We start from the raw sequence: 27,870 nt of genomic DNA on the forward strand, positions 1-27,870 counted from the left end.
CTATTACCAATATAATCCGTGCAATATAGATGTTTTTCTTAATTTCTTTTAATATTTTTAAAAATATATTTAATAAAATCAATATATGAACAATGTTAAATTAAATTATAATAAAAATGAATAAATTGTACTCTGATAAATTCTTTTCTCTTTTTTCTTTCCTAAAGTTGACCAAGTAAAAAAAAATTAATAAATTTCATGACGATAAAATACGTCCCATAAATTTAAATAAAATGGAATGATTATATTTTTTTTATGATGCAAAGCATTCATGCTTTTTTTACGGACGCTCTATAATTAATATTATTCAATTTCTATATATATAATTTTTAAAAATAAATATTTTAAAAATAAAACTCAATAAGATTCTTAATAAATACGGTTGGATAAGTTTAATAAATAAGGTTGAAGATTACAGTTTACACTTCAAAGCATAGTTGTTTTGACTTTTGAGAGAGAAAAGAATAATTAAGCAAAAATGAGCCAGAAGTAACTAGATTATATAGACATTGGGGAAGACATGTAAAATGTTAATATATCCTCTAAAAAATAGTGTTTTGCAACAAACAAAAGATTTGTTGCATAGAGGGAACAATATAGTTAAGTATGATTCTTTGGGATAGTACAATGTTGAAGATTTGCAAACAAAATGTAAAAAACTAGAAGTATTAAAATTAAATATTGACGTCATGTAGGTAAACATTATAATAAACAAATTGAATTTTATTATGTGAAACTATACCCGTACGTGCAATATACCAACTAGTAAACATATAGTTGACGCACTAGTTTGTCTTGTGATCGTTTACGTACTCTAAACACTCATAGTTGTAGCTTAGCCCTAGGAGTTGTCCGCCAAGGAAGCAATTAGTTGTAAAGGATTACTAATGGGGACACAATAGATAGCGTAAGGAGCTCAAAGGGACAATCCTACTCGTGGTTGGCAAGAGACAATGCGAGATGCATTATCGCCATTGCGCTATTCTTGAGTCCTCTTTGTTTCATATGATAGAAGAGGAAGATAAAAAAGACAGTGAAAAGAATGAATGTGAAGGGAGTATCACAATTACAAATAATGGTTAAGATGTATACTGTGACATTCGAGTCTGTAAATTTACAAGCTAACTATTTTTCTAATTCAAAAAGAAATTGCATCTATGAAAAGAAAACCATAGTAAACCTGACCTCATACTACAATTTACAAAGACTCCAAAGATTTACATGTGTATTCAAACTAAGATAGCTCCTCTCTATACTTACATTCCAAGATCACAAAACACAAAGACTTTACTTACAAACTCTATAACAAAATAACAGCATACCAAAGATGTTTCTGCCACTTCCTTGAGGACTTGTATCTCCAAAATAACCACCAACAATGAACGGACGAGAATATGCCTCCAAGCTCACAAAAATAAGTCCATACCATGATCTCCAAACAGACTACTCAAAAAAGAAATGAAATCTAATTCTTGCACACAAAGTGCAAGAAATACAAGTGATTATCACATCACCGAATCACCAATAGACATCTAAACACACTTCAGATTTGTGATACCATCTCAAATCAATAAAATATACATCTAACACCAAACAAGCTTCTTCATCCATAAGCTTTCACCATATAAAAAAAACATCAGAAAAAACACCAGCTTCCCTATCAAAACCACCAATATAATTACATCAGCTCCTTACAACATTACAAAAAGAAAACCACGTTTAAAAAATTGCAGCTCCACAAATTTACCAAAACAACTAGAATAACAGCAGCCCTCCCCCATTCCAAAAACAAACAATAGCATTAACAATCATCATCATTTTAGCAGGCTTAAACTTACACTCATTAATCAATTACCACATAGCAGAAATTGAGAATCAAAACTCCATGGTAATAATGAAGCTGCACTAAACAGATGCTGGATTCATTAAATAGCAAAGCTATCAAAACAAGCATACCAACATCACCAATAAAACCTCATCAACTTCTGATCAAGACAAATCATAGCCTCAGGGTACTTCTCCAATACAAACCAAAATACACCATTGCAAAGAGAGAGTTTGAATTCCCGGCACAGGAAAACCTTTTAGTATAACCACCAATCCGCAACACAAAGAAGCCACCAAATCACAAAGATCTTGCACCAATAAGCAGCAAGACCCTCACATTTTGGGAACCTCCAGCCGGTAAAACACCAAGAAGAACATTTCACAAGTGCTTCACAATATGAAAAGAAAGAAACCTTGTAGCAAAATACAAAACCCCTATGCTTGTGACACAGACCAGGAATCTCAAAATTCATGCCTTCAAAAGCTAGACATGCACCCTTTGAGGTTTTCCATGAAATAGCCATATCAGGAACTCCATATACACAAACAGAAACCCATACCAGAACAGATCCATCAAAATTCAGAAACCCATATCAGAGAAACCAATCTTCAAGGAACACCACAAAATCTACTTTTCTGATTAAACATCACATTTCAACAAAATATAAGCTGTCTTCATGTCCAGTACCTCCCCCTTGAGATTTTCCAGAAATTCCACACTCCCCTATGTATCAGGTTTACATGAAAGTCTCACATAAGGAAGACCAATCCTCTCCAATTTACAAATTCAATGAACATTATAGTTACCAATCAGGTTCTTAATTTTCAGTACCAAATGTCTAAACTCCCAGCATACAAAAGGAGACCGAATAATTTGTAAAGCAACCATGGAATGAGATTCAAGCCATAAAGGAAAGTAAAAATTATCAATACAAAATTGCAAACCTTTCCAAATGGCAAATAATTCTGCTCTCACAGTTGTTCCCAAACCAATAGATGCCTGCATAACTCTAATAACCAATTCATTAGAATCTCTAACAATAAACCCATAAGAGGGCCCTGGGTTACCTTTCGAGTACCCATCAGTGTTGAGCTTATAGACCCCCACTTCGGGCTTTTGCCACTTCACCTTAGTAACTATATTGATTGACTTAATCTCAGCATGTATCCCAAGGAACTTAGCTACCAAAATGTAACCATTCCAATGACAATTCTTAATAAACCCAACAGCACTACTATGACAGATATATTGCATAATATTCCTAATAATTTTTTGCACCGATGGGGTAATACCACGATGCTTAGCATCATTACGAGCCACCCACAAAAACCAAAAAATAAGGAAAGGTATCACCTCACGGACATGGACTTGATGAGACCATCCAGCTCCAACCATCCAACTCTCAAACATAATAAAATTTCTAACCTGAAAAAGATGTACAAAGTAGGCCTATACCTCGAGCAATTGTCCCATTGAAAAAAAGATGATCCTAAGATTCCATGGATTCACAACATTGGCATTTAGAAGCCAAACAGGCCCCCCTTTGTTTTAAAATATCATCAACTGGCAATCTTCGTCGTAAAAATCTCCAAACAAATATAGAGATATTCGGAATCAACAATCTACTCCAACAAGCCCTCCAAATTAAATGGGACTGATGTGGAGTTCTAACACAATTCCATGCAGATTTTAGAGAGAATTGGCCATCTTTAGAAGGTCTCCATACTAATCTATCCGGTTCTTTCATCAAAATAGGCAACTCACCAATCTCTTTCACAATAACATCCAGATGGCTCCCCGAGGTTTAACCAGGTTCCAACACTGCTCATCAATAAAATTTGAAACCAAAACATCTGGAATCCCCAAAACAACATAAGACCTAAATAATGGACCACTATCAAGCTAACAATCATTCCAAAATTTTGGTTTTCCATTGCCTATAATCCACCCAATATGCTGTTCTGCAATGCTGCGAATTTTAATAAGTCGTCGCCAATATGGAAAAGCATTACATTTTAACTCAACTAAAACAGGAGGTTTAACATGGAGTCTTCTGCTCTCTAAAACGATACCACAATTTAATTGATAATGTAGTAGCCACATCTGAAAGTCTCCTTACCCCCAATCCTCCTAATTTTGGTCTACAAATCTCAGACCAAGAAATCCAATGCGTCTTCTTTTTTAAAACCAAAGATCCCCAGAAAAAAATTAGCAAACATCATTTCAAATTGATGGAGGATTACTAATAGTCAGTTTACTTGGGAAAGTGGAAACCAAAACTAAGGAAAAGTTTCCGCAATTTACTTCATTAAAATTTTCAGATGAAAAAGAAATGCAATCCATCAACAGATAGTTTTGGAGCCAAAATTGATCACCTAAAAATCGGACGGAAAGCAACGGATGGAAAAAAAAATAACACATGTACCCCTTTTCATTTACAAAATTACACCATATACCAAAAAAAAAAAGACGCATGTACCCTTTTTAACTTACAAAATTACACCATGTACCTAAAAAAAAATGACACATGTACCCTTTTTTATTTACAAAATTACATTGCATATATTCATCTTCCTCTATCAAGATAAACAAGCATGTAAAGGAAGGGATTTCTTCACCCTTTCTCTTCTCTTCCTCTGAGGATAATTTTCTACCATAGATTCCTTTCCCTTCCTCATTCGTACTTTAGAGTAAACATAGCATAAAGGAGGAAGCCTAATCTGCAATAAATAAAAGGGCAAGGAACACAACACTCTAAATAAGAAGTAACTGGCCCTCATGTGAGAGCCGCGAGATATTCCATCCAAGAAGCTTTTTTCTTAATTTTTCTAAAAGAGACTGAAAATAAACCGACTTTCTATTTCCAGAAAAAATAGGAACCCCCAAATAAATAATTGGGAACTGCCCTTCGTGAAATTCGGAAATGGTAGCAATCAACTTTCTATGCCCAACACATATTCCTTTAGAAGAAAAAACTGACTCTTAACCTCATTAATCAATTGACCCGAACAAGTTTCATACGTCCTCAAAAAATCTTTAACTCTTTTCACACCATTAATAGATCCATTCATTAAGATCATAATATCATCAGCATATGCAAGATGTGATATCTTAACCCCACATCCAGATTCAAAGAGCATTTATTAAAAAGAGAATCAAATCCCCTAGAAAAAAATTCAGCAGCAATAATAAATAACGGTGGGGAAATAGGATCCCCTTGTTGAAGGCCTCGTTTTGCATGAAAGAAACCAGACAAATGACCATTAATACGCATAGAAAACCAACAGGCATCAACACATCTTCTAATAAGATCAATAACTGAATCAGAAAACTCAAAAGCTGTCACTACCTTAAATAGGAAACATCATTGAACCCTATCATAAACCTTAGCCATATCAAGCTTTAGAATTAAATTACCACCTCTCACATGATAATTCAATTTGTGATTAAGCTCCTGAGCCAAAAGAATATTATTTAATATAAACGCCCTAACACAAAGCCACTTTGCAAAGGAGATATAATTTTATCTAGTGTTTGTCTCAATCTAATAGAAATCAATTTAGAAATAATCTTGTTCGAGACATTGCAAACTAATTGTCCTGAAATCTTGCCATTGTAGTGGACTATCAATTTTCGGTAAAAGGACAATGGTAGTGGCAGCCATTCCCTTTGGAAGATGACCCCGCCTGAAAAAATCCAAAACAACTTGATATACATCTTCCTTAATAATCTCCGAACAAGCAACATAAAAGGGCACAGAAAACCATCCAAACCAACTGCACTATCTTCACACATCGAAAATAATCTGCTTAATCTCCACAGAGGGTAATGCACATAAAACAGAATTATCATTAGCACTAATTAAAGAAGGAATATGCTCCATATCTATTTCGGTGCAATCAAATTCCTCTCCAGTAGACAAGTCCTTAAAAAAATCTGCACCCGAAGCTTGAATAAGCTCCGGCTTGTCCAAGCAAATCCCCTCATTCCATATCCGAAAGATCCTATTTGCCATTCTCCTTTTTTGTACCATACTATGGAAAAATTTAGTGTTTCGGTCACCTTCACCCATCCACCTAACAGCTGCCTTTTGCTTCCAAAAAGTCTCCTCCATATATAAAGTTTGAAACAGAGATGCTTGCTTCTTGGCCATATTCAATTTATTCACTTTATTGGGATCCAAATCAAAAGACTTTTGAGCAATAGAAAATTCCTCCTCAGCTTGCTTGACCTTGTCATGAATGTTCCCAAGCACATCTGTGTTCCACCATTTCAAATGAGCTTTTAACCTCTTAAGTTTAAATTGCAATTTATGAAGTCCAAAGACATCACAAGGCAACATCCAATTCAGCCTAACCATGAGCAAAAAAATTGTGATGTTTAATCCACATATTTTGAAATTGAAATGATGGCACCGACTGAGAAAAACCATGAAATGAAATGAATGAAGGACCGTGATCAGAAGCAACCCTACTTAAATGCTCCACCCGAACTGAAAACATATGATTATTCCATGATGGAGAAATAAGTATTCTATCCAAACACTTCCAAATCTTATTATTAGTCCACGTAAACCTGTCTCCCACAAAACCAGCATCTAATAAACCAATTATCATCAAAAAATTATTGAAATCATCCACTACACCCAACTTAGAAAGAATTCCTACAGAATGCTCACTGGTCCAGTTATGACATTAAAATCTCCACCCACTAACCAGAAATCATCAACATCAGGCTTGATATCTAAAAGGTTTCCTCAAAGAACATTTCTTTCAATTCTCATACATTTAGCATAACCCACAGTCACCAACATACTAATAGGGAAAATATGAGATTGTAATTTAAGATGTAAAAATTGTTCATGATCCATCAACACAGAGTAGAATCAACATTATTATCATAAAGAAACCAAATTTACTCAGAACAGTTTGTCACACCATGATTAAAACCCAACCTCCTAGTGATAAAAGATTCATCAAAAGAAACAAAAGGCTCAAGGATACCCATAAAATTAGCATGGTGATATTTTTTTCAGAAACAGTGCTCTCTTAGAGAGGCGGTATTTCCTATGCCTCTTATGTTCCATATTATCCCAGACATTTAATTTTTTTTTTGAAGAAGAAGCTCTTTGAGAACTTGCTTTGCTTCGAGTTACCCTTTGATTAACAATCGGAGGTTGTTGGATGACCAATTCCTTATGCAAGACATCAATTTCTCAAGGATCACACTTGAAAAATCTGAAAGACAAGAGCTTCTTTGTAAATGCACAGAAACAGATGTATCAGACTCATCTGTATCCACGAAAGATTTGGACATTCCAACACCAACATTCCCTACCTACATCTCTAAAAAGGAAGAAGAACCTCCTGATTGCTCTACATTATCAGTCATTTGATTCAATTGACAAACTGCTAAACGCTTTCCCATAGATGAAACACATGCTGTAGGTAATTCTGCATTCTTCACTGACAAGGTTGACACAGCTAGAAGCCCCAACTTTGACAATTCTGTGTTCAGAAACTGAGCCAGCCTTTTTCACTGTAAACACCTATGCCCAAATGGAATTCTCCATCTTTTCATTCTGACCAGCCACTGTTTGCTCTGATCCAACACGCAAAATACCACCATCTTCAATTAAATTTATTTCCTTCTGACTATGATGCCCACCAGCCACATTTAAATCAGAATTAGAATCCAAAATTCCAGCTAAATCTCCAATCTCAAAGACTTCTCTTCTCCCTCCATCTGGTCACTGCTTGTCTGCCCATCCAAAATTCTATTTTTATTCCTTTCTTGAGCAATACCATCTGTCTAATAATCACCTCATCCCTGTTCAGTTTTGCTTCTTCATGCATGGTACCTTGCTCAACTTCCTCCAAAGCACAAAGAGGTTGGAATCTCTTTCCACCTTCATTATCTTCTTTGGCAGCCATTTCCATTCTAATGGAACTCACCTATTTCTGAATCCAAACCTGATTTGCCACATCTTTATTATTCAAAGCATCAAGATGTGTCTCCTTCAAATCAGCAGAATTCTCTTTTTCTTTCCCAGTATTCCTCCTTTGATTTATAATCATTCTTAAATCCTCATTATCAGCATTAGTCTCCATCTTATCAGACCTCCACATAGGTTTCGGCTTCTTGTCATTAGTATAACAATCATCTACAGAATGACCCAGATGCAAACAATCAATACAGTACGTAGGGTGTTTTTCAAACACCACTTTTTGCAGCCTCTTTTCCTCACCAATGCCAATCCAAAAATCCTCTACCTTTGGTTTTAAGAGATCTATCTCCACACATACCCGAGCCATATACAATCTGGTTCCATCAGCAGTTGCTTCATCGATTTTAATCAGTTACCCAATAATGCAAGCAATTGAAAACAAACACCTCTTGTCAAACATATGAATAGGCAGATCTGGAAGCTGAATCCAAACAGGAAGAACAGAGGATTCTACCTCATAGGAAAAATGAGGAGATCACTTAAAAATTCTCAAAGGAACACTCCAATGTACCAAACACCAGCTCCAATGTACCAAACACCACCTCCAATGTACCAAACACCACGAGCCCAAATACAAGCCATATCTTCATTTGAAGTAAGATGCAATAAAATGTATCCCGAATGCAAAACCGAACATTTTAGAAGCTAGACAATCCCAAATTCTCAAAAGCTTGAAAAACAACCATATTATTTGGCCTTCAGCCAGAAAACTTTCCGATTAATGCGAATTCATAAGGTTTAGTCATACTAACGATCTCATCCTCAGAGTAAAATATACCTGGTTTATTGTTGTAGATCATTGCAGGCATGCACTCCTCCCCAAGGTCAACGAAGCATTTCTTCGAGGTGCGTGGAGACTGTGGCTTCAAAGTCGCCGCATAGGAGACCTTGGAAGGGACGGACTCCATTTCCGCTCCCTCCCTAGTAGCTTTAGGCTCTGTTTACTTGGAAGAGTGGAAAGTAAAATTAAGGAAAAGTTTCCACGGTGGAAAAGTTTTCGTCGTTTACTTCATTAAAATTTTCCGAAGGAAAAGTAACACAATCCATCAGCGGATAATTTTGGAGCCAAAATTGATCACCTCAAAATCGGACGGAAAGCAGCGGATGGAAAAAAAAATGACGCATGTACCCCTTTTGCATTCACAAAATTATATTATATATCAAAAAAAAAATGACGCATGTAGCCTTTTTAACTCACAAAATTACACTATGTACCAAAAAAATGATGCATGTACCCTTTTTTATTTACAAAATTACATCACAAGTATTCACTTTCTTCTATCAAGGTAAACAAGTGTGCAAAGGAAAAGATTTTTTCACCCTTTCTTTTCTCTTCCTCCAAAGATAACTTTCTATCGTTGATTCCTTTCTTTTCCTCATCCACACTCTAGAGTAAACATAGCCTTAGAGGTGGAGATAGGAAGAGGGGGGAAGTGTGACGGATCCAGAGCCGGCGGCATGCCAACGCCAACGGTCAACGCCACAGATGAGAGGGCTGCTGCCCAAATCGCCTTGAAATCACCCAAAAAGAGAGAGACGGGGGGAAGAGAGGGGAGAGTTTTCGGTTTTAAGAGGTCAGCCGCCCAAATCGCCAGCGGCCAGCGCCGCAGATGAGCGGGCCGTTGCCCAAATCACCTTGAAATCGCCCAAAAAGAGAGAGCCGGGAGGAAGAAGAGTTGGTTTTCATGGATTCGTTGTAAGTTGAGTGTACTTTCCTTTCAGAATTTAAAGAAGGTTATTCACATTTCTAGATTCACATTTGTCGAAAATGCATACTGATAAAAGGATTAGCCACTAAGACATGAACTTCATCTTTGCAACAAACAACAAATTGAGTACCCGGCATTTTACTTCTGTATTTGAAGAATATCTAGCAGAATCAATGGGTGATAACTATCATTTTTCCTAACAGAAACTAGTGTATATGCACACATTCAACCCAAAGGAACTTGGCAGTGTGCTGATTTCCAGATGTGTGCGCTAGCCTGGATCACATGGATATGCACAGATATGAAGAATATACACACAAACAAGTGAGCTAATATAAACACAAAAAAAGTGAGTTAAATTTGTTGTACCTCAGCTACAATTTCATCCTTGGTTACAGGTGTTCGGATCTCATTGTCAACTTTCATGTACCTCCACAAGGTCTACAGGCAATATTTGACCATGTAAATTTAGCATGTGTAATAATGTATGTAATACATAACAGCCCAAATGGAAATCAGACAATCAGTAAAGAAAAATAAGTGTACTAGTATTCACAGGAATTATCTCCATCAGCAAAACTACCATTAGTTTTCATCAAACAAAATAATATGATGAACTTGAGACAGTTAATACAGTTAACAATTTGCATGTATACTAGTATATGAAGAATCCAAAAGATTATACAGGAGGAATACTATCCTGGTAAATCTTGCCCAAGAGGATGATAAGCTTGTCCATGTGAGAAGCGACAATACCCTAATACAACTTGCGTGTGTAGGAGAAGTTTGCTAGTTAAAAGGCAATCCAATTGGCTACAACTATCTCAATGTAGGCTGCTCTAAAATGTACTCTGATATCTTTGTATTTGAAATTTAAACACAAAATCTACCTTGAATTTTACATTTTATGTAAAACAACCTTTTGCATGAACTACCTTATCCATTCCCTAAATTTAAATTTCACAAATAGTACTTCTTTAAATTTAGGGAATGAAATTCATTCCCTAAATATTAAAATATCGTTTAATTTAGGAAAGAGAAAAAATAAAGGGAATAGATTGAGTAATAAAAAATAGATATTACATAATGAGAGAGAAAAAATAAAAAAAAAATAAAAGAGAGAGAAGCAAACAATAAAAAAATAAAGATAATGAAATTTGTAAGATAGCTGATGTAGTGTGGAGTGAATAATAATTGTATAAATTTAATAAAGTGGGTGGTTTACCTTAGGATATTATAGAGAAACTAATGGGGAAACTCTTGTTGGGGCAATTTCCCTAGGTCAAGTTTGACAAGTTGACTAAGCTTGAGTTGAGTCAAGCTTGAGTCGGGATTTGAGTTTTGATGTTTGACAATATAAGGAGATTGCTGGAGCAATCGTCCGGTTATGGAGATGGTCAAAGGATTGACCAGGTTGAAGAGAATACAAGTCAAATAGGTCAAGGTTGACAGGAGACTTGACTGGGAAAGTCCTAACTGGAGGTTAGGCGTATGGAAGTCCTAACTGGAGGTTAGGCAAATTGGAAAGTCCAAGTGTGATCTTGGCAAAGGAGAAAGTCCTGGTGAGGAGCCAGGCATTTGGGAAGTCCTGGTGAGAAGTCAGGCAACTGAAAGTCCAAGTGTGATCTTGGCAAAAGAGGAAGTCCTGATGAGGAGCCAGACAATTGGGAAGTCCTGGTGAGGAGCCAGGCAACGGAAAGTCCAAGTGTGATCTTGGCAAAGGTTGTAAGTCCAAGCATGTGGTCTTGGCAAGATAAGTCCTAGTGTGACTTGGCAAGGAGAACTCGATAACTAGGATGAGGCCGAAGGAAGCTTGCAGGCAAGACGTGAAGGATGGGAGGATATCCGAGGGACGCAAAGCTGATGGAGGAGGCTAGAAGGCTAGTTCGAGGTTGGTCGGGTGTGGCCAAGTGCTAGGCATGGAGACCCAACAGGTCACGGTTGACAGGTAGTTGGGTTGGAGGCTTTGGACTTGAGTTTGAGTCAAGTCCAGGCTGGTTAATCGATCGGGCGATCGATTGAACCAGTGTCCAATCGATCAGTTGATCGATTGGAGTGTGCTACGATTGTGGGAAGGCCCAATCGATCGGTCGATCGATTGGGAGGTGAAATCGCGAGCACAGAAGCCTTCCCAGTCGATCGGGTGATCGATTGGGAGCTACCAATCGATCAGCCGAGTTCTCGCGCGATCGCGAGAACACAGAAAGGCTCTGAATCGATCGGGCGATCGATTCAGGCAATCCCAATCGATCGGTCAATTGATTGGGCAGCAGAAGCTCGCGGGTAGGCGCGAGAGCACAGAAAGGTGCTGAATCGATCGGGCGATCGATTCAAGAAGTCCCAATCGATCGGTCGATCGATTGGGAAGTGACCGTTGTGCAGGATGTAGGTGATGGACGGCTGCGATGAAGCGGTGCTGACGTGGCAATTGATTGGGGATGAATTGGATCGATTGGGAGCACTGTTTAAAGCCTGGGCGGAGCGTTTTCTCCGTAGATTTTTGCGATCTTTTTTCTGCGAGCTTTGTGCGATCTTCACAGCGATTTCTCCAGCACTCACGCCAGTTCTTGAAGGTACTTGGGGAGCATCTCCAAGGTTCAAGAGGCAACACCAAGTAGCAAGAAGAAAGGTGTATTTACTTGTATTCTTGTAATTTCTTCTTGTATTTGTGTTTGTGTTGTGTGTGAGTTTGTACGAGGCTTCTCCGCCTCCGGCTGTGACCGAGAAGGAGGTTTTCATAGTGGAGATAGCGTGTCGTGTGTGGATCCTTAGATTAATCACCTCTTCTTGAGGTGGATACCAAGTAAATCCTTGAGTTAACGTTGTGTGAGTCTTGTATTTCATTTCCTCTGCATATCAACAACAAGACGAAGCAAACCGACGCAAGCACGACGAGCCGCTATTCACCTCCCCCCCCCCCTCTAGCGAGCATATCGGTCCCAACAACTCTTAGTCAATAATTTACAAAGAAAAATATATCAATATTCTTGGAGATGTCATTAGTAAAAAAGAATATAAACATATAGGTTTCTCCCATCAATCTTGTCTTGTGAGGATCTACACGTCGATTAAGGCAAATAACTCGAAGGCTTGAGGATTATAAGCTTGTGTATTTGAAATATACACTAATCATTCAAAATTCTTTCATAGAATTAACTCTTAACAAAGTCCACATAAATAAATCATACAAATACTTCATTTGGTGGAGTTACAACAACAGCAGATTGCACTCACAAGGTGAGCATTATCAAGACGCCTTGCTGCTGCCTGATATTCTTTCATTTTTTCTTGCTTTGCCTATTGAAATATATGCATAGAGAAATTTTAAAAGATTGGAATATTGTACAACAAAGCTTCTGGACTGCACTTGCATTGAGATAGATGGTAAGTGATTCATAAGAACGAGGAGTTTTATATACAATTTTCTGGGTTTGGAATAAGAACAAGAAATGTAAACTGATAGTTAGACTATTTTTCTAAATATACTAAGATACAAGCTCAGCACCAATTCACAAGGAATATAATTCAGAAAGTTATAATTATAAATAACAACAACAACCAAACTTTATTTCACCAGATGGGGTCGGCTAAGTCGCATCCATAATACAGATGCCGGTATAGCATATTATACCAGAAAGTATATTCTAAAACCATGCACCCAACAAATGAGTCAAAGTCAGAGATGGTGTTGGTTGTGATTTATTACAGCAAATAAAGATGCCATAATTATGCTAAAAAGAACTGAGAAATACATGATCTAAATCTGCAAACAACTTGATCATCTAGATTACAAAGGTTTCCTTCGAATTAGCAACACAACCAAGTCTTCATAGAACATTTCCTTGAAGTATGTCACTTATGACATAAATAATAAGAAAAAACAGAAAGAAAACAAATGATTGCAATGATCAGATCTAGTATAGGCACAACCAAACAAAGGCCATTCGCCTTTGTTGCCACACGATCCCATGTTATTGGTAGGCGCAACACTTTGAGATAGTGTGGCAACAAAGGGGAATCGCTCCTCCGTCAACCCGTCCCTAGGCCAACACGGATGAGGTAAATCACAGATGACTACTAGCCATTAGTGCAAGTGGCCAAGACGTGAGGAAAGACATGCTCGGACATGCCGAGTTTCGACCCCAAGATCTCATGCGACATCTTTGAGATCGTGAGAGAATGCGAGATTGTGATTTTGATATTGGTAGGAGCAGCTTCTGAGATCACAAGAGGATACGCAATTGTGACTCGAAGTTTTCCCTCAATATATGCAATTCCGATTTTCTTTTTAATGCTCTCATTTCTTATTTTGTTCATTCTCGTATGTCCACACATTCACCTTAACATCCTCATCTTTGCAACTCTCATCTTCTGCTCATGTGCTCAAGTCATAATCCAACATTCAGCTCTATATAACATAACAGGTCTAAATACGGTTTTGTGAAACTCTCCTTTAAGTTTTTGAGGTACTTTACAATCTCATAAAACATCCGACGTTTTTCTTCATTTCAACCATCCTGCTTGTATTCGTAAGACATCTCACTCAATCCCTCCATCATTTTGTAAAAATGATCCTAAATATTTAAAACTCTTAGCTCCATACAACTCGTCGTCTCCTATCTTAATAATTGTCTCGTTACGTATAATATTGTTAAACTTAAATTCAATATATTCTGTCTTTATTCTACTAAGCCTAAAACTTTTTCTTTCTAGTGTTTCCCGTAAAAATTCTAATTTAGTATTTGCTCCTTCACGTGTTTCATCTATCAAAACAATATCATTTACAAACAACATACACAACAGTACTGTTCTTGAATGTATGCAGTGAGTTCGTCCATAATTAGTATAAAATGATACGGACTTAGAGCTAATTTTTGATATACCCTATCTTTATTGAAATGTTTCAATTACTCCGCCTAAAGTCTTCACTCTAGTCGTTATTATTGGAGTGTATACTAAAAGTCTAACTTTTGCATAAACATTTATAAGAATCACATTGGTCAAGTGTCAACATTTATATATACCAAATGTAGATGTTCAATTAATTTATATTGTAGATAACATAGTGTGTGGTGTCACACATAGTAGATCGTGTTATCGGTTCTTTATAAATTATAAACAGTAGCTCACGACCAAGATGGAAAGGAACAAACCATTGGAAAGTCGTAGTGTAATTAGGTATTAGTTTATCTTAACTATATAATTACACTAGTACACTTAGAGTGTATTGAGTAGGACCATTAGAGGTCGTTTTTTTTTATACTGACTTTATAAAGGAACAAAGACCTCAGTTATTATGGAAGTGTGTGCTCTTAATCCTAATATAATAACAAGCACATATATTTGATATTTATTTCTTTAATTTATCAATGGGTGAGATTTAGTTCGATAAATCAATAAGCCCGATAAGTTGAGAAATGATATCACTTATAGTGTGTGTTGTTGATTATAGAAGGAAACTGTGTCCTAGTGATCTAGGTTGATAATGTCCCCAAGAGGAGCTCATAAGGATTGTCATGTTAAACTCTGCAGGTGGACTTAGTCCGACATGACGAAAAGGTTGAGTGGTACTACTCTTGGACTAAGATATTTTAATTAAATGAGTTGTCAGTAACTCACTTAATTAGTGGGCATTCGACATCTTAAACACAGGGAGACTAACACACTCATAATAAGGAGCCCAAAAATGTAATTTGGGATTGGTGCGGTAGTTCAATAATAATTCTTTAGTGGTATGAATTATTATTGATGAAGTTAAGTTGTGTGTTCGGGGTGAACACGGGAAGCTTAATTTCATTGGGAGACCAAAACCAATTCCTCCTCTCGGTCCCTATCGTAGCCTCTTGTATATAGAGATTTATACTCACCACATACCCACCTTCTTACCCATCCTAATGGGGCCGACCAAGCTAGGGTCGGCCAAGACCAAGTGGATGAGCCAAGTTGGTGACCGGCCAAAGCTTGGGTCCCAAGCTTAGGTGGCCGGCCACTAGAAAATTAAAAGGAATTTTCATTAAAATTATTTCTTATGTGGATATCATGGTTTTAAAAGAGAGTTTAAAATTTAAATCTTTCCTTTTATAGCTTTCTACAAAAAATTAAGAAAAGATTTGAAATATTTCTTTATTTGTAGATTGAAAGGAGATTTTAATTTTGAGAAAACTTTCCTTTTTAACCATGTTCATGATTTAAAAGAAAATTTAAAAATTAAATATTCTCTTTTATTAGTTTTTACAAAAGATTAAGAAAAGATTTGATATCTTTCCTTATTTGTAGATTGAAAAGAGATTTTAATTTTTAGAGATAACTTTCCTTTTTGAAAATTATCCACATGATTAAAAGAAAGATTTTAATTTATAAAATTTTCTTTTTACTAACCAATCATGAAGGGATTAAAATTATTGGAGAAATTTTTATAAATTTCCGGAAACAAATTAGGAAGTTTTAATTCTTGTTTTAATTAAAACTTTCCTTGATTTGGGGAGAAAGTAGCCGGCCAAGAAAATTGGAAAAAGAAAATTGATTTTTAATTAATTAATTTTTCTTTTTCATGGCAAAAGAATTAAGGAAGTTTTTATTAAAATTTCCTTATTTGCCAAGACTAAGGATTATAAAAGAGGGGGTAGAGGTGTCTTAATGGCTAACAACTCTATTCTTTTCTTCCTCTCTTTTTCTCCTTGGTGTGGCCGGCCCTTAGAGATTCTCCCTCTCCTCTTATCTTCTTCTTTAGTGGCCGGTTTTATCCCCTCTTGGAACTCTTGATGGTGGTCGGTTCAAGCTAGGAGAAGGAGAGAAAGGAGGTTTTATTTCTTGCATCCCTTGGAGCTTGGTGGTGGTGGCCGGACCTCTACTTCTCTTGGAGAATTATGGTGGCCGAATCTTGCTTGGAGAAGAAGGTGGCTTAGGTGGATTCTCATCTCGGTAGATCGTTGCCCACACAACGTCCAGGATAAGAAGAGGAATACGGTAGAAGATCAAGAGGTTATTTTTGCTTACAAAGAAAGGTATAACTAGTAATTGTTTTTCCGCATCATACTAGTTTTTCTTTGTATAGTTATTTTTGGAAATACCAAACACAAGAGGCATATGATTATAGAGTTTTCGGATTTGTTTCGAATTTGTGTTTCTTTTCTTTTATTTTTCGAATTTGTGATTCGATTGTTCCTTTTGGTTAACCTAGAGTTATTTAAGGAAATTAAATATTAGCTTTCCTTAAAAGGCTTTGTCTAGGCGGTGGTGGTTGCTCCCATATCCAAGAAGGTCATGTGCCTCGTCATGCAGTCTTGGAAGCCAATTTTGGAAATTAATATTTAATGGAATTAATAACATAGGTGGATTTGAATCAATAGTGTTAAGTTCCGCTTGCGATTCAAATCTAAACCATTAAGCACAGATAAGTTAAATTTGGAATCAATGATGTTAAGTTCCGTCTGCGATTCCTAATTTAACTTCTAAAGAACACAATAGGTTATTTAAGGAAAGGTTCGACACTTGTACAAAATTTTGTACAGTGGAGCCGGTATGGTTTTCCTAGGACTAACCAACAGTTATATCCTCATACGTATCCTTAATTAGTTTAATATATATTACGCTAACACCTTTTTTTAGAATTTTTTCATATAATTTCTCTTGGAACTCTAATATAAGCTTTTTCTAATTTAATGAATATCATGTGTAGATCTTATTTTTACTCCCGATATTTTTCAATTAATTATCTAAGAAGATGTATAGCTTCTATTATCGACTTTCCAAGCATGAATTCAAATTAATTTTCGGTTACCATGATCTCTTTCCTTAATATTTTTCTATTACTCTTTCCCAAACTTTTATAGTATGACTCATTAGTTTAATATTCACTAGTTTATACAATTTTATACATCTCCCTTGTTCTTATATAAGGGAACTAGAGTACTTACCCTCCATTGATATGATATTTTTTCCATTTTCAATATCATGTTAAATAATTTTATAAGTCATTCAATACCTTGTTTTCTAAGTACTTCCATACCTCTATCGGAATATCATATGATTCAATGGCGTTTCCATTGTGCATCCCATTTAAGCTTGTTCTAGTTTGAATTCTTAAAAAAAAAAAAAATCTATACTCATTTGACCAACATAAATTAACTAACTTAAGTTGGTCACCTAAGCCTTTATTAAAAAAGTTAATAAAAATATCTCTTCCACCGCTCTTTTGTTTCTCCATCGTTTACTAGTACTCTATTGCATCCATCTTTAATACATTTTATTTAGATAAGATCTCTTATTTTTCTTTCTCTCATTCTAAAATGTCCTTTTCCCCTTTTTTTGTATCTAATTTTTTATATAATCATTCAAAAGTTTTATTTTTTTTATTCACTACTTTCTTAGTCTCTTTCTTAACTATTATATATTTTTTAAAAATTTTCTTGTTTTTATAAATATATAGCTTTTTATAAGTTGTTTGTTTTTCCTTCACTTTCTTTTGTATTTCTCATTCCACCGCCAAGATTCCTTATTTGGTGGTGCATGTCCCTTTGACTCACCAAGTATATTTTTAGCTACTATTTTCAACTTTGATATCATCTTATCACATGTCATCTTAGAGTCACCGTATATTTCACCTGATATTTGTACTCCTACATTCTCATTAAATATATTTTGTTACCTATATTTTAGATTTTAGGATTAGGGAGCAACTCGATGTAATTGTTGACATTCAAATTAAGTACCGATTTATTTTTCCATGATCCGACTTTATTGAAGAGCAAGAACTCAAAAACTGATCCAAATATACATAAATTTCGATCGAGAAAGCTAAGGTGCGAGGAACCAAAGTGAAGGTTTGACCTTGTGAATGGCTATGCTATAAATATGAAAAATTTAACGAGCGTCGAATCCTTACTTAGTCCTTTTATTTATGAGAGGATAAAATGATAATTTTCTTTAGATTAAAAGAAATTTAACTATGAATTAATCCCTCAAGTTAACCCATTAATGTATTTGTCTTTAGATTAAAAGAAAATATAATCATAAATTAACCCCTTAATCTTCTAATATATTTGCAATATGAATGCTCTAGGTGCTCCCATGGCGTAACTGAACCAATAATTATGTGGTAGATTTGTAAAATTGAGCAAGGGTCGAATCCCGACAACGATATGAAAATACCTTCCCACGTGGGGTCTGCTTGGTACCTTATTTATTTTCTCCCAATGGTGTGGAACAATCATAGGGGGCCGCCAAGGTGACAAATTTCACTTTTGCAAATATAAATGTTGTAGGCGAATGGTTAGAAAGGTAATTTTATCAAGGTCTAGGTTTTTCTTATATACTATTCATCATGTTTACTTTGGACATGGAGTATTGAAACAAATAAAAGTATGAATGTTCATATTTGGAAAATAAATATTTGTCGAGGAAGTTTTGCAGATTAGAGGATAAAATGTCTTTTCATCAAAATTTTAATTGTTTTTGACATGATATTCATTCTATTTAGTTGGATATGCTCGAGTATCAAATAAATACGATTAATAAATGTGATACGGATATGTACAATACATGTTTTATATGTTGTCATCCTTAATTCTTTTTGATAATAATTTAAATAGAGTAATCACATGTAAAAAAACAAGGAAAGTGAACAATTACAATTAATAAATACCCATGAAAATACATTGTTATATATATAAAAAAGCATTTGTTTTTATACATTTTAAAAAAAAACAATAATGTTGTAATTTTGCATATTGTCCACAGTCCATTTTTTTTAAATTGTCTAAATCACGTAGCTCCTCATTTTCTTTCCTATAATAACCTCCTTTTTATTTTTTTTTATTTTTTTATTTTTTTTTTAAATAATCTCCTTATCCTCCTCTTTCATCTCCCTTTCCTCCGTCATCGAAGTGCTGACAACGGCGGCATCGCAGATGGAAGAAGGTAAGTAGAGAAGAAGGAAGCATGAAAGCCCTGTGGACATCGCTTTGGCAATTAATACATGCTATCTCTGGAACGCATCTAACACGTATGTTTGTCAGTATTTAATGTTTAGATGGCCTAAGCATATATGATGAGACGTTATTAGAAAATTATTAAAATTTTCCATCCTCCCCTCTTAACACTAGTGGACATTTAATATTTTGATCGTATGAAGAAGCAAACCGAGCGGAAAACCATGCCTCAAGTACGATAGATGTCATGTTATACAAAGCAAGATTTTTCCTATTGCAAATTTAGTGGGAAACCATGCTTAAGATTTTTATGGACCCCACCATTGCCATCAAGATTTTTATTTTTTAAAAAAAATATTGGAGCACTCTCAATTTTTTTTGGCACATAAGGAGGGATGCTCTAAACCATCCTAATTGAATTTTTTTTTTCATATTTTGTATAAATAAATATTAAAGGTTTCGTTTGTCGATGCTTTATGCGTCATTTTAAATTTCATCCATACGATCTTGATGTTACTAGGCAATAACATTGTAGATAGAAAAGCACTAACAGTTTGAAAGTATATTTTTGTAAGTAGTGGGAACGCACATCGTCATCAGCAACTAGACGTACCGTGCATCTTAGTGACATTAATTTTGACAGAAAATATACACACATCAATAAGAAATTTTTTGGTAAACATACAATCATTACTACTTTTTGGCCCCATATCTTATTATAACCGCTAAAATTTTCTCCTAAGGACAATTCTATAGCATCATCATCTATATCTTTCCTGCCAAAAAAAAGTTTAGCAATCTTCACACAGTGTAACAATCTGTAGCACCAACACCATCAATAGTTCATAGCATCGACATACAACATGTATGCTTTGTTGATTTTTTATAAATCTATAACTATAGTTGTTGTTATATTTTTATTTTAAGATTATTCTTCGTACCACACAGATCGAAATATTTAATGTTCACCGGTGTGAGATGGGAGAATGGAAACATCATCATGGTTAGATTTTCTTACATTAATTGACCAAAGGCAACATGCTTATGTCGCAACTAAAGGAATTGATATTGTACCTTAAACTCCTACATAGTCAAAGGATATTCCATCCGAGAACACAAAAGAGAAAGACAAGGAGAAAACCTTGCATTGCTCCCACATGAGGAAAGCGTACTTCTCTATGTTTGGGATGGCAAGTAGCTTAGGCATCAGGTGGTTGTGGAAATGCCCTAGTGTGAACCCTTGGATTAGTCACCTCAAGGAGAGAGTTCTCCGCCTCCGGAAAGTTTCTAAAAAGGAGAGAGTTCATAGTGGAAGCTGTGTTTGCTAGTGTAGACCCTTGGATTAATCACCTAAAGGAAGTAGATACCAAGTAAACCAAGGTATTGTGCTTGTGGAGTATAGATTGAAGCAAGGCTTTCGCTGCACATTCAACGATGAGAAGCGGTCGAGGTTATTCACTCCCCTCTAGCTCGCACAAGTCCTAACAAGTGGTATTAGAGCGAGGTTGCTCTTCACCAGACTAATCGCCGGATGAAACATAAGTCAGAGCCATGGTCCAGACTGAATGCCATGTGGAGTAGACTTAAATGAAATCGAGGGAAGGCCTGAAGCAGGTCAAGAGTGATTGGATGCTAGTGGGGAGGCCCGAAACATGAGAGTAATGGTGGTCCTTCATTTGAGGGGAGGATTGTTGGGAATACAATCAAAATCTCACATTGAAAATTCATGCAAAAGATTATGGGTTTAAAAAAACTAAGATATATCCATTGGTATAAGGCATTTTGGATAAAGCCAAAAAACAAATCTATGAGGGCTTAAACCTAAAATGGACAATACCATACCATTGTGGAGATATGTGAATTCTTTTGGTCCTAATCCAAGCTTGGAAAAAAGCTCACAAGATATGAATGGAGTGACTTGTATACTGGAAACGAAGGTAGACAACAACTTAATCGAACTCAACCTTAGATGTTGTCCAAGTTAGGGGAACCAATCGACTAATGACTGCGAAAACCACACCCCGAGTACATAAGAGGTTTTATGATTTGACTAATCGATTAACATCGGTCGCTACTAGCGACTGAGATTCAATACCCCAAGTGTTTTTGGATTTTATGAATTGGGATCAGCGACAGATAGTATAATACCCAAGCTGAGTAACTGAGTTTGGTTGGGATATTTGAGTTGGATCGGTCGACTAGCGGAAAAAGATCAAACAATTGATAGTTCAAATGATGTATAGATAGCCAGGATAATAAGAAAGGCAAGCAATCAGTAATAATGATAACTTAAGAAAATTATGCTAGAAATAAGAATACCGAGCTGTTCTAGCACTTTATTGACTAGGAACTTTTGAGCACAAAGAAAGGGAGCTTGTATGAATGCCTTTTCATTCTTGATTGTTATTGATATTCTAGACAAACAACAATGTTTATTTAAAGTCTTGATTTTGTATGATCTCATTAGTCACTATTATTCATGTGGTCCACCAGCCTATCCCAAGATCATTAGTATTATTCATCATTAGTATTATTCGTTACGGTAGTTAACTAAACTCTTATCGACCATCTTACATATTTTGGTGGACCAATTCAGATATAATTTATTGAACAATTTATCTTTTTGCTATTGACTCATCATGTGGTGTACTATTCATATGGTTGACTATCCTGGATAACTCCTAAGGTGTATCTTATCGGTGACTATTCCTCTTGGTCTTGTCACTCTACTAATCGAGCAATCTTGATCGACAATTACTATTCATCAATGATATTTGCCTACCTCACTGATAAGTGTGTGTTTGGTTGACCGTAATTGTTTTGTGGCCGAACTAAATAGTTATTTTCAAGGGGCGGCGTTAGGCTTCCATTATAGTTGATTAATAGTGCAATCTGATATGTAAATAATATATCTTTTAACATATTATAGTACACGAATATAATTGATATGAACACTAATGGGAATTGGATTGTTGTGGTTTGTTCAACCATGGTTATGGCTTGAGAAGCCAAATTCAATTGAGCAACTCTTTATAGCACAGTTGACTTCGGTCAACTATCTATTTGACTTTGAAACATTTATTAATTTTTTGATAAGTCAACCGCTTAGGAGGCAAGAGATTATTCTTTTCCTAAATAAAGAGATGTTCTCTTACAACTTTGTTAGAAGGTCATCTTCTCAACTTCTTATATTTGTTCAATATCTAATCGTCCTCGGTAGATTCATATTAATTTAATAATAATAATAATAATAATAATAATTTTTACTCAACGTATTCAAGTTTTAAAATTATCTAATAAATTCCCCGAAGCACGATGTGATGATAAATGATAGGGCGGATTCTCATGCAACGAGAATTTAATTTTCTTGCAGTGTATATCATACGCCCACGGTGTTCAAACTACTATGCTAGATCCTCCACCTAGAATCTATTTGTATATTTTGAATTTATTTCAATGGTCGGTGAAAAATTTTCTTAAGGCCGAACTAATCATTCTAAATTAATTTCTTGAGAGAGTTGGATACCTGGATTAATGAAAAAAAAACTTAAAACGTGCATCTTATTTTTGCATTTATCAATTCGCGAATCACATTCCCATAATACCATGGATCCTGTACACGCATAAAACACATATTATCTGAACCATCGCTTGCATCCTAGCGACACTTAATTTTGACAAAAAGTATATACAGATCCCAAAAAGTTTTTGGTAAACATGCAACCATTACTACTTTTTTGCCCTATATCTTATTCTAACCGCAAAAATTTTCTCCTTAGGACAATTTCTCTAGCTTCACCGTCTATATCTTTCCTGCCAAAAAAGTTTAGCAATCTTCACGGTGTAACAATTTGTAGCACCAACGCCATCACAGTTCATAGCACCGACAGATACATGTATGTTTTGTTGATTTTTTATAAATACATAGCTATAGTTGTTGTTGTATTTTTATTTTAAGATTATTCTTCCTACCACACAGATCGAAATATTGAATGTTCACCAATGTTAGATGGGAGGATGGAAACATCATCATGGTTAGGTTTTCTTACATTAATTGACCAAAGGCAACATGCTTATGTCACAACCAAAGGAATTGATATTGTACCTTAAACTCCTACATAGTCAAAGGATATTCAATCATAGAACACAAAAGAGAAAGACAAGGAGCAAACCTCGCGTTGTTCCCGCATGAGGAAAGCATGCTTCTCTATGTTTATGACCGCAAGCAGCTTAGGCATCAGGTGGTTACGGAAATGCCCTGGCGCCACCTTCACCATACCTAGTTTTCCCCAACTTGTCGATTGTCTGATGGACACAGAATCACACTAATGGATTGAGCCAAATCATTTGAATTAGGAGAAGGATGTAAAGGTGGTAGTCATACCATGGTGAGGATCACCTCATGCTTTCTGCGCCTAATTCCTTGGGCGAAAAACAAGAATGGATTGGTGATGTTAGCTGAGGACTCTGACTACGAGCCAAGAAGGCGACGGAACACAACAACTCCACAACAACGAGCGGGTAACATGCCAACCTAAAACAAAAAAATAAATTGAGATACTAATCAATGAGAAGCTGTTATTCACATATTTAAAGGCAAACAATAGATTTTCTAAGTAAAAAACAATTAGAGTGGCAAATGTAAGAGAAAAAACCAAGGAAATACTAATCAATGTAATAAAACATATTTTAATGGATTTAATTTCACAAGCAATATAATTTCTAATTAAGTTCATCAAAAGAATAAGATCCATATAGTGAGACCACAAACAAAACATAATTTGATGATGATCATAGTTAAACTTTTAGTAGTTTAACATATTCTTAGACATAAAATTATCATCAAATTCTCACATAAAATATAGAGCCATATTACCATTCGGAAGTAAACAATTCACATATTCCAGAATCCAGGCATTGACATTTGATCACAAATTCAAATAGCACTTTCATTGTGTATTGTTCCTTTTTTGTTTCAGAGCATGTTAGCCTTGTGATTGCAATTATGAACAAGGAATTATCAGAACATACAAGTACTGACATCCTATAAATTATAATTTCATGACTTTCTGGCCACAGCAGTAAAACATAACATATCACACTCAAAGGTCATTTTTTAATTGTGATTAGGAAAAGGAAAGGAAAATAATGATGATGGACCAACATGTCAAATAACATAAAGTTTCTACAAGTCATATATATGTAGCAACCAAGACAACAATGAATATCATTATCTGTATCAGTTTCAATTCAAGGTTATACATACAAAATATGAAGAGCACAGACATTAATAACAAGCCGGATGTCCTCTACATTTCCAAGAGAGAAAAAGAAAAACCAAAAAACCCACATGTCAACATATTGAAAGAGACAACATGATATTGTCAAACAAAACTATACCATTGGATTAGCAGAGAGAAAAGGTATTCAAAAGTTCAGAACAAAGAAAGAGTTTGATTCCAGCCACAATATAATTTCCATAAAATCAAAATGCTTCATTTAAAATGAGTTAAAGCAACTTCTCTAAATGAATAATACCGTATACAAGGTTTTTCTTGGCATATTGCAGAACAACAACAACAAAAAAAAAAAGTTTGCGGTTGACAATGTGGACAATTTCATGTCATTGAGGTTGATCCAGAAGCATAAGCTTCACTGGGGAGCTCGATCCAGATCGTGAGCTCACCCAGACATTCAACAAACCAAGTCCAGATTCCGATATTAGGACTACATAAAAAGGTAAACAATCTCATTTATCATCCAATGAAGAACAAATTCTTTTGCGACGAAACCAGTGAACAGAAAATAGAGAAGGGATCCATCACCTCGAAGAGCGGCAGAAGAGAGGCAGTGAGACGAGGAAGGTACCGTAAGCTCGATCGTTCTCCGATCAATCGCCGGATTTGCCCTCGCGAGAGCGAGCGGTGCCCAAAACGCCGAAAGGGCGGAAGGAGTTAAGAAATATGTAATATATTTTTTTATTAATAAGTATTAGTAGTTCGGATAATCCCAGAGTTGACCTAACTAATCCTGTCCGTTGATTTAAAAGAGAGGATGGTTAAAAAAATAAAGGAAGAAAGAATAAAAAACCGCAGAGAAATAAAATTGACTCTGAATTTTTTTAATTAACCCAACTCGGTTGGGTTGTCTTCAAGTACCTCAAATGTTCCATCTAATGTCTTCAATGAAAGAGATATTGGAACGAGTGAATTCTATTAAATTGAGAAAAATATATTATTGGATTAGTCAGGCTTAGGGATAACAATAGAACTGAGTAGGGATAGATTTATCCTCCACATCCCGTTCCTATATCTGATTCTATCTAATTAAAAAAATTCTCATCCCAATCCTGTAAGAATTAAATTCTCATCCCCATCTTCATCCCACTTCAAAATCATCATTATCTATTGATTTGGTCCAAAAAAAAAATCAACACTTTTTAGAAAAACATTAATTAAAAAATCCAATAACATATAAATATTAATATTAATTAATACATATATAATAATATTAATAATCCATATTTAATAAATATAAAGATTAAATTCCATTATTATTATTATTATTATTATTACAAATTTAGAAATGGGGATAGCATTTGATGTTGAGATAAGAGCTTATGTGGCACACGTCAACATCTAGAGTATAGGTCAAAGTCAAAGTGATCAACATCAGGGTTCAAACAAGGCTAATCCGAGCAGGAGTGACTACATCAGTCGATCGGAATGATGCTGCTTGGTTGAGCAAGAAATCAGTCCGAGCGAACCACCTGTCTGGTCGAATATGTCATCGGCATCAGTTAGGCGAAGTAATAAAGGAGAAGACTAAAAGTCTTAAGGAAGAGAAAGCAAAGGAAAAACACTCCATCTGTCATTAAATGCACAGAAGCTAAGACAAAGATGTCTTCTGTAGATAATCAATATCATTAAATCAGGAAAGATGGAAGATCACTAAGAAAGGTATAAAAGGGCATGCCAGGTATGAGGAAAAGACAAGAAAGATAAGTCTCAGTCTCTATCATTTTCCACTTTCCTTCCTCTATTTCTAACTTGAGCGTCGGAGGGCCAACGCCAGGAACTCTTTCCCTGATTTTGATTTTGTTTTACAGAGATGAGCGAGGGCATCATCCAGTCAACAGAACTACCACCTCCCCGACTTTCCAGCTTCACACTTTCAGACATGATCATTTTGGTGTCATCTGTGGGAACGCAACCTGCATCCGAACGAGAAGATGGAAGACACTAGACGACCCACAACAGTGATGCTAATTCAAAAGGATCTCGACGCACTAATACAGGCTCGAGTGATGAAGATATTGGAGCAGCAGCAATGATAGACGCTGGCCGATCGGCAAGCGCAAGAGCCTGCAACTTCCGCGGCAGGTCGCCAGGTTGAGCGAGGAGATCGAACAGAATAACTTTCCATTCGAGACCTGAACAAGAGGTTGATCGGCACCTATGAGGAAGCACCTTATGTGTTGGTCCCCTTACACTAAGTGTCGTTATGGATTCCAGCAAAAGAGAGGGGTCGAGCGGCTAGAGACCAGGAATCTTCCTCAGATGAGGCACCCACTCGAGATACAAGGAAGAGAAAGGCATCCAAAGTGGATAATTCGCCTGAGCGGGTCAATCAACAATTTTCAGAGGGGATTCTAAATGACCCTCTACCGAAACATTACACCCCACTGATGATCAGGGAATATGATGGAGTGACCAACCCCGATAACAACTTGGCCAAGTTTGATAACGCGGTTACGCTACACCAATACACGGATGGGATAAAATGTTAAGTCTTCCTTACCACATTATCTGGATTGGCACAACACTGGTTCAAACGTTTGCCGAGCGGCTCAATCCACAGCTTCAAATACTTTCGAGTGGCCTTCCTGCATCACTTTGCTAGCAGTCGCCACCACTAGAAGATGAGCGTAAATCTATTCTAACTAAAGCAAGGGTCTCGAGAGGCCTTAAGGGCATATACCCAATGCTTGAATCAAGTGGCGATGGACATCCCAACGGTCTCCTTGGACGTATTGGTAAACACTTTCACTCAAGGGCTCGGTGAAGGAGAATTCTTTCTGTCACTCTCCGAAAGCCGCCAAAGGACTTTGGTCATCTATAGAAAAGGGCCAATGAATACATCAATGTAGAAGAAGCCCAGGCGACCAGGAAAAAAGAGCCACCCGCCGAACCAGCGATGGCATCCGAGCGACGTCAACCAAGCAGCCATCAGCCTCCTAAAGGACCCCGATCAAGAGGAACTCAATCACAACATGAGCCTAGGACGCATGCCATGCATCACGTTGGGGTCAGACGACCAAAAGTCTCCAGGGGCAAAATATGGGCGCCCATGTTTTGCTCTTTCCATTAGTCGACGACCCATAATACTTAAGACTGT

At 36.1% G+C, this 27,870-nt stretch overlaps 1 protein-coding gene across 13 annotated transcripts; it reads right to left on the reverse strand.

Moving 5' to 3' along the window:
* Positions 1–1,102: 1,102 nt before the first annotated feature.
* On the reverse strand, positions 1,103–25,449 carry LOC122009395. 13 transcript variants are annotated; one of them, XR_006119556.1, is made up of 6 exons: positions 25,299–25,449; positions 23,858–24,007; positions 23,646–23,778; positions 12,779–12,841; positions 9,914–9,985; positions 1,103–8,772 (listed from the first exon to the last, which is right to left on the reverse strand). XR_006119556.1 is itself a non-coding variant. In XM_042565526.1 (6 exons), the coding sequence occupies exons 3-6, from the start codon at positions 23,748–23,750 to the stop codon at positions 2,468–2,470; spliced, it is 324 nt and encodes a 107-aa protein (XP_042421460.1). In that variant the 5' UTR covers positions 23,751–23,778; positions 23,858–24,007; positions 25,299–25,449; the 3' UTR covers positions 1,103–2,467. The 13 variants fall into 13 exon arrangements, 3 of the variants coding, with proteins under 3 accessions (XP_042421460.1, XP_042421462.1, XP_042421461.1); XM_042565526.1 differs by having other exon boundaries at positions 1,103–2,551; XM_042565528.1 differs by having other exon boundaries at positions 1,104–1,657.
* Positions 25,450–27,870: the final 2,421 nt, after the last annotated feature.

Source organism: Zingiber officinale, chromosome 8A, assembly GCF_018446385.1.
Source record: "Zingiber officinale cultivar Zhangliang chromosome 8A, Zo_v1.1, whole genome shotgun sequence".
Taxonomy (NCBI): Eukaryota; Viridiplantae; Streptophyta; class Magnoliopsida; order Zingiberales; family Zingiberaceae; genus Zingiber; species Zingiber officinale.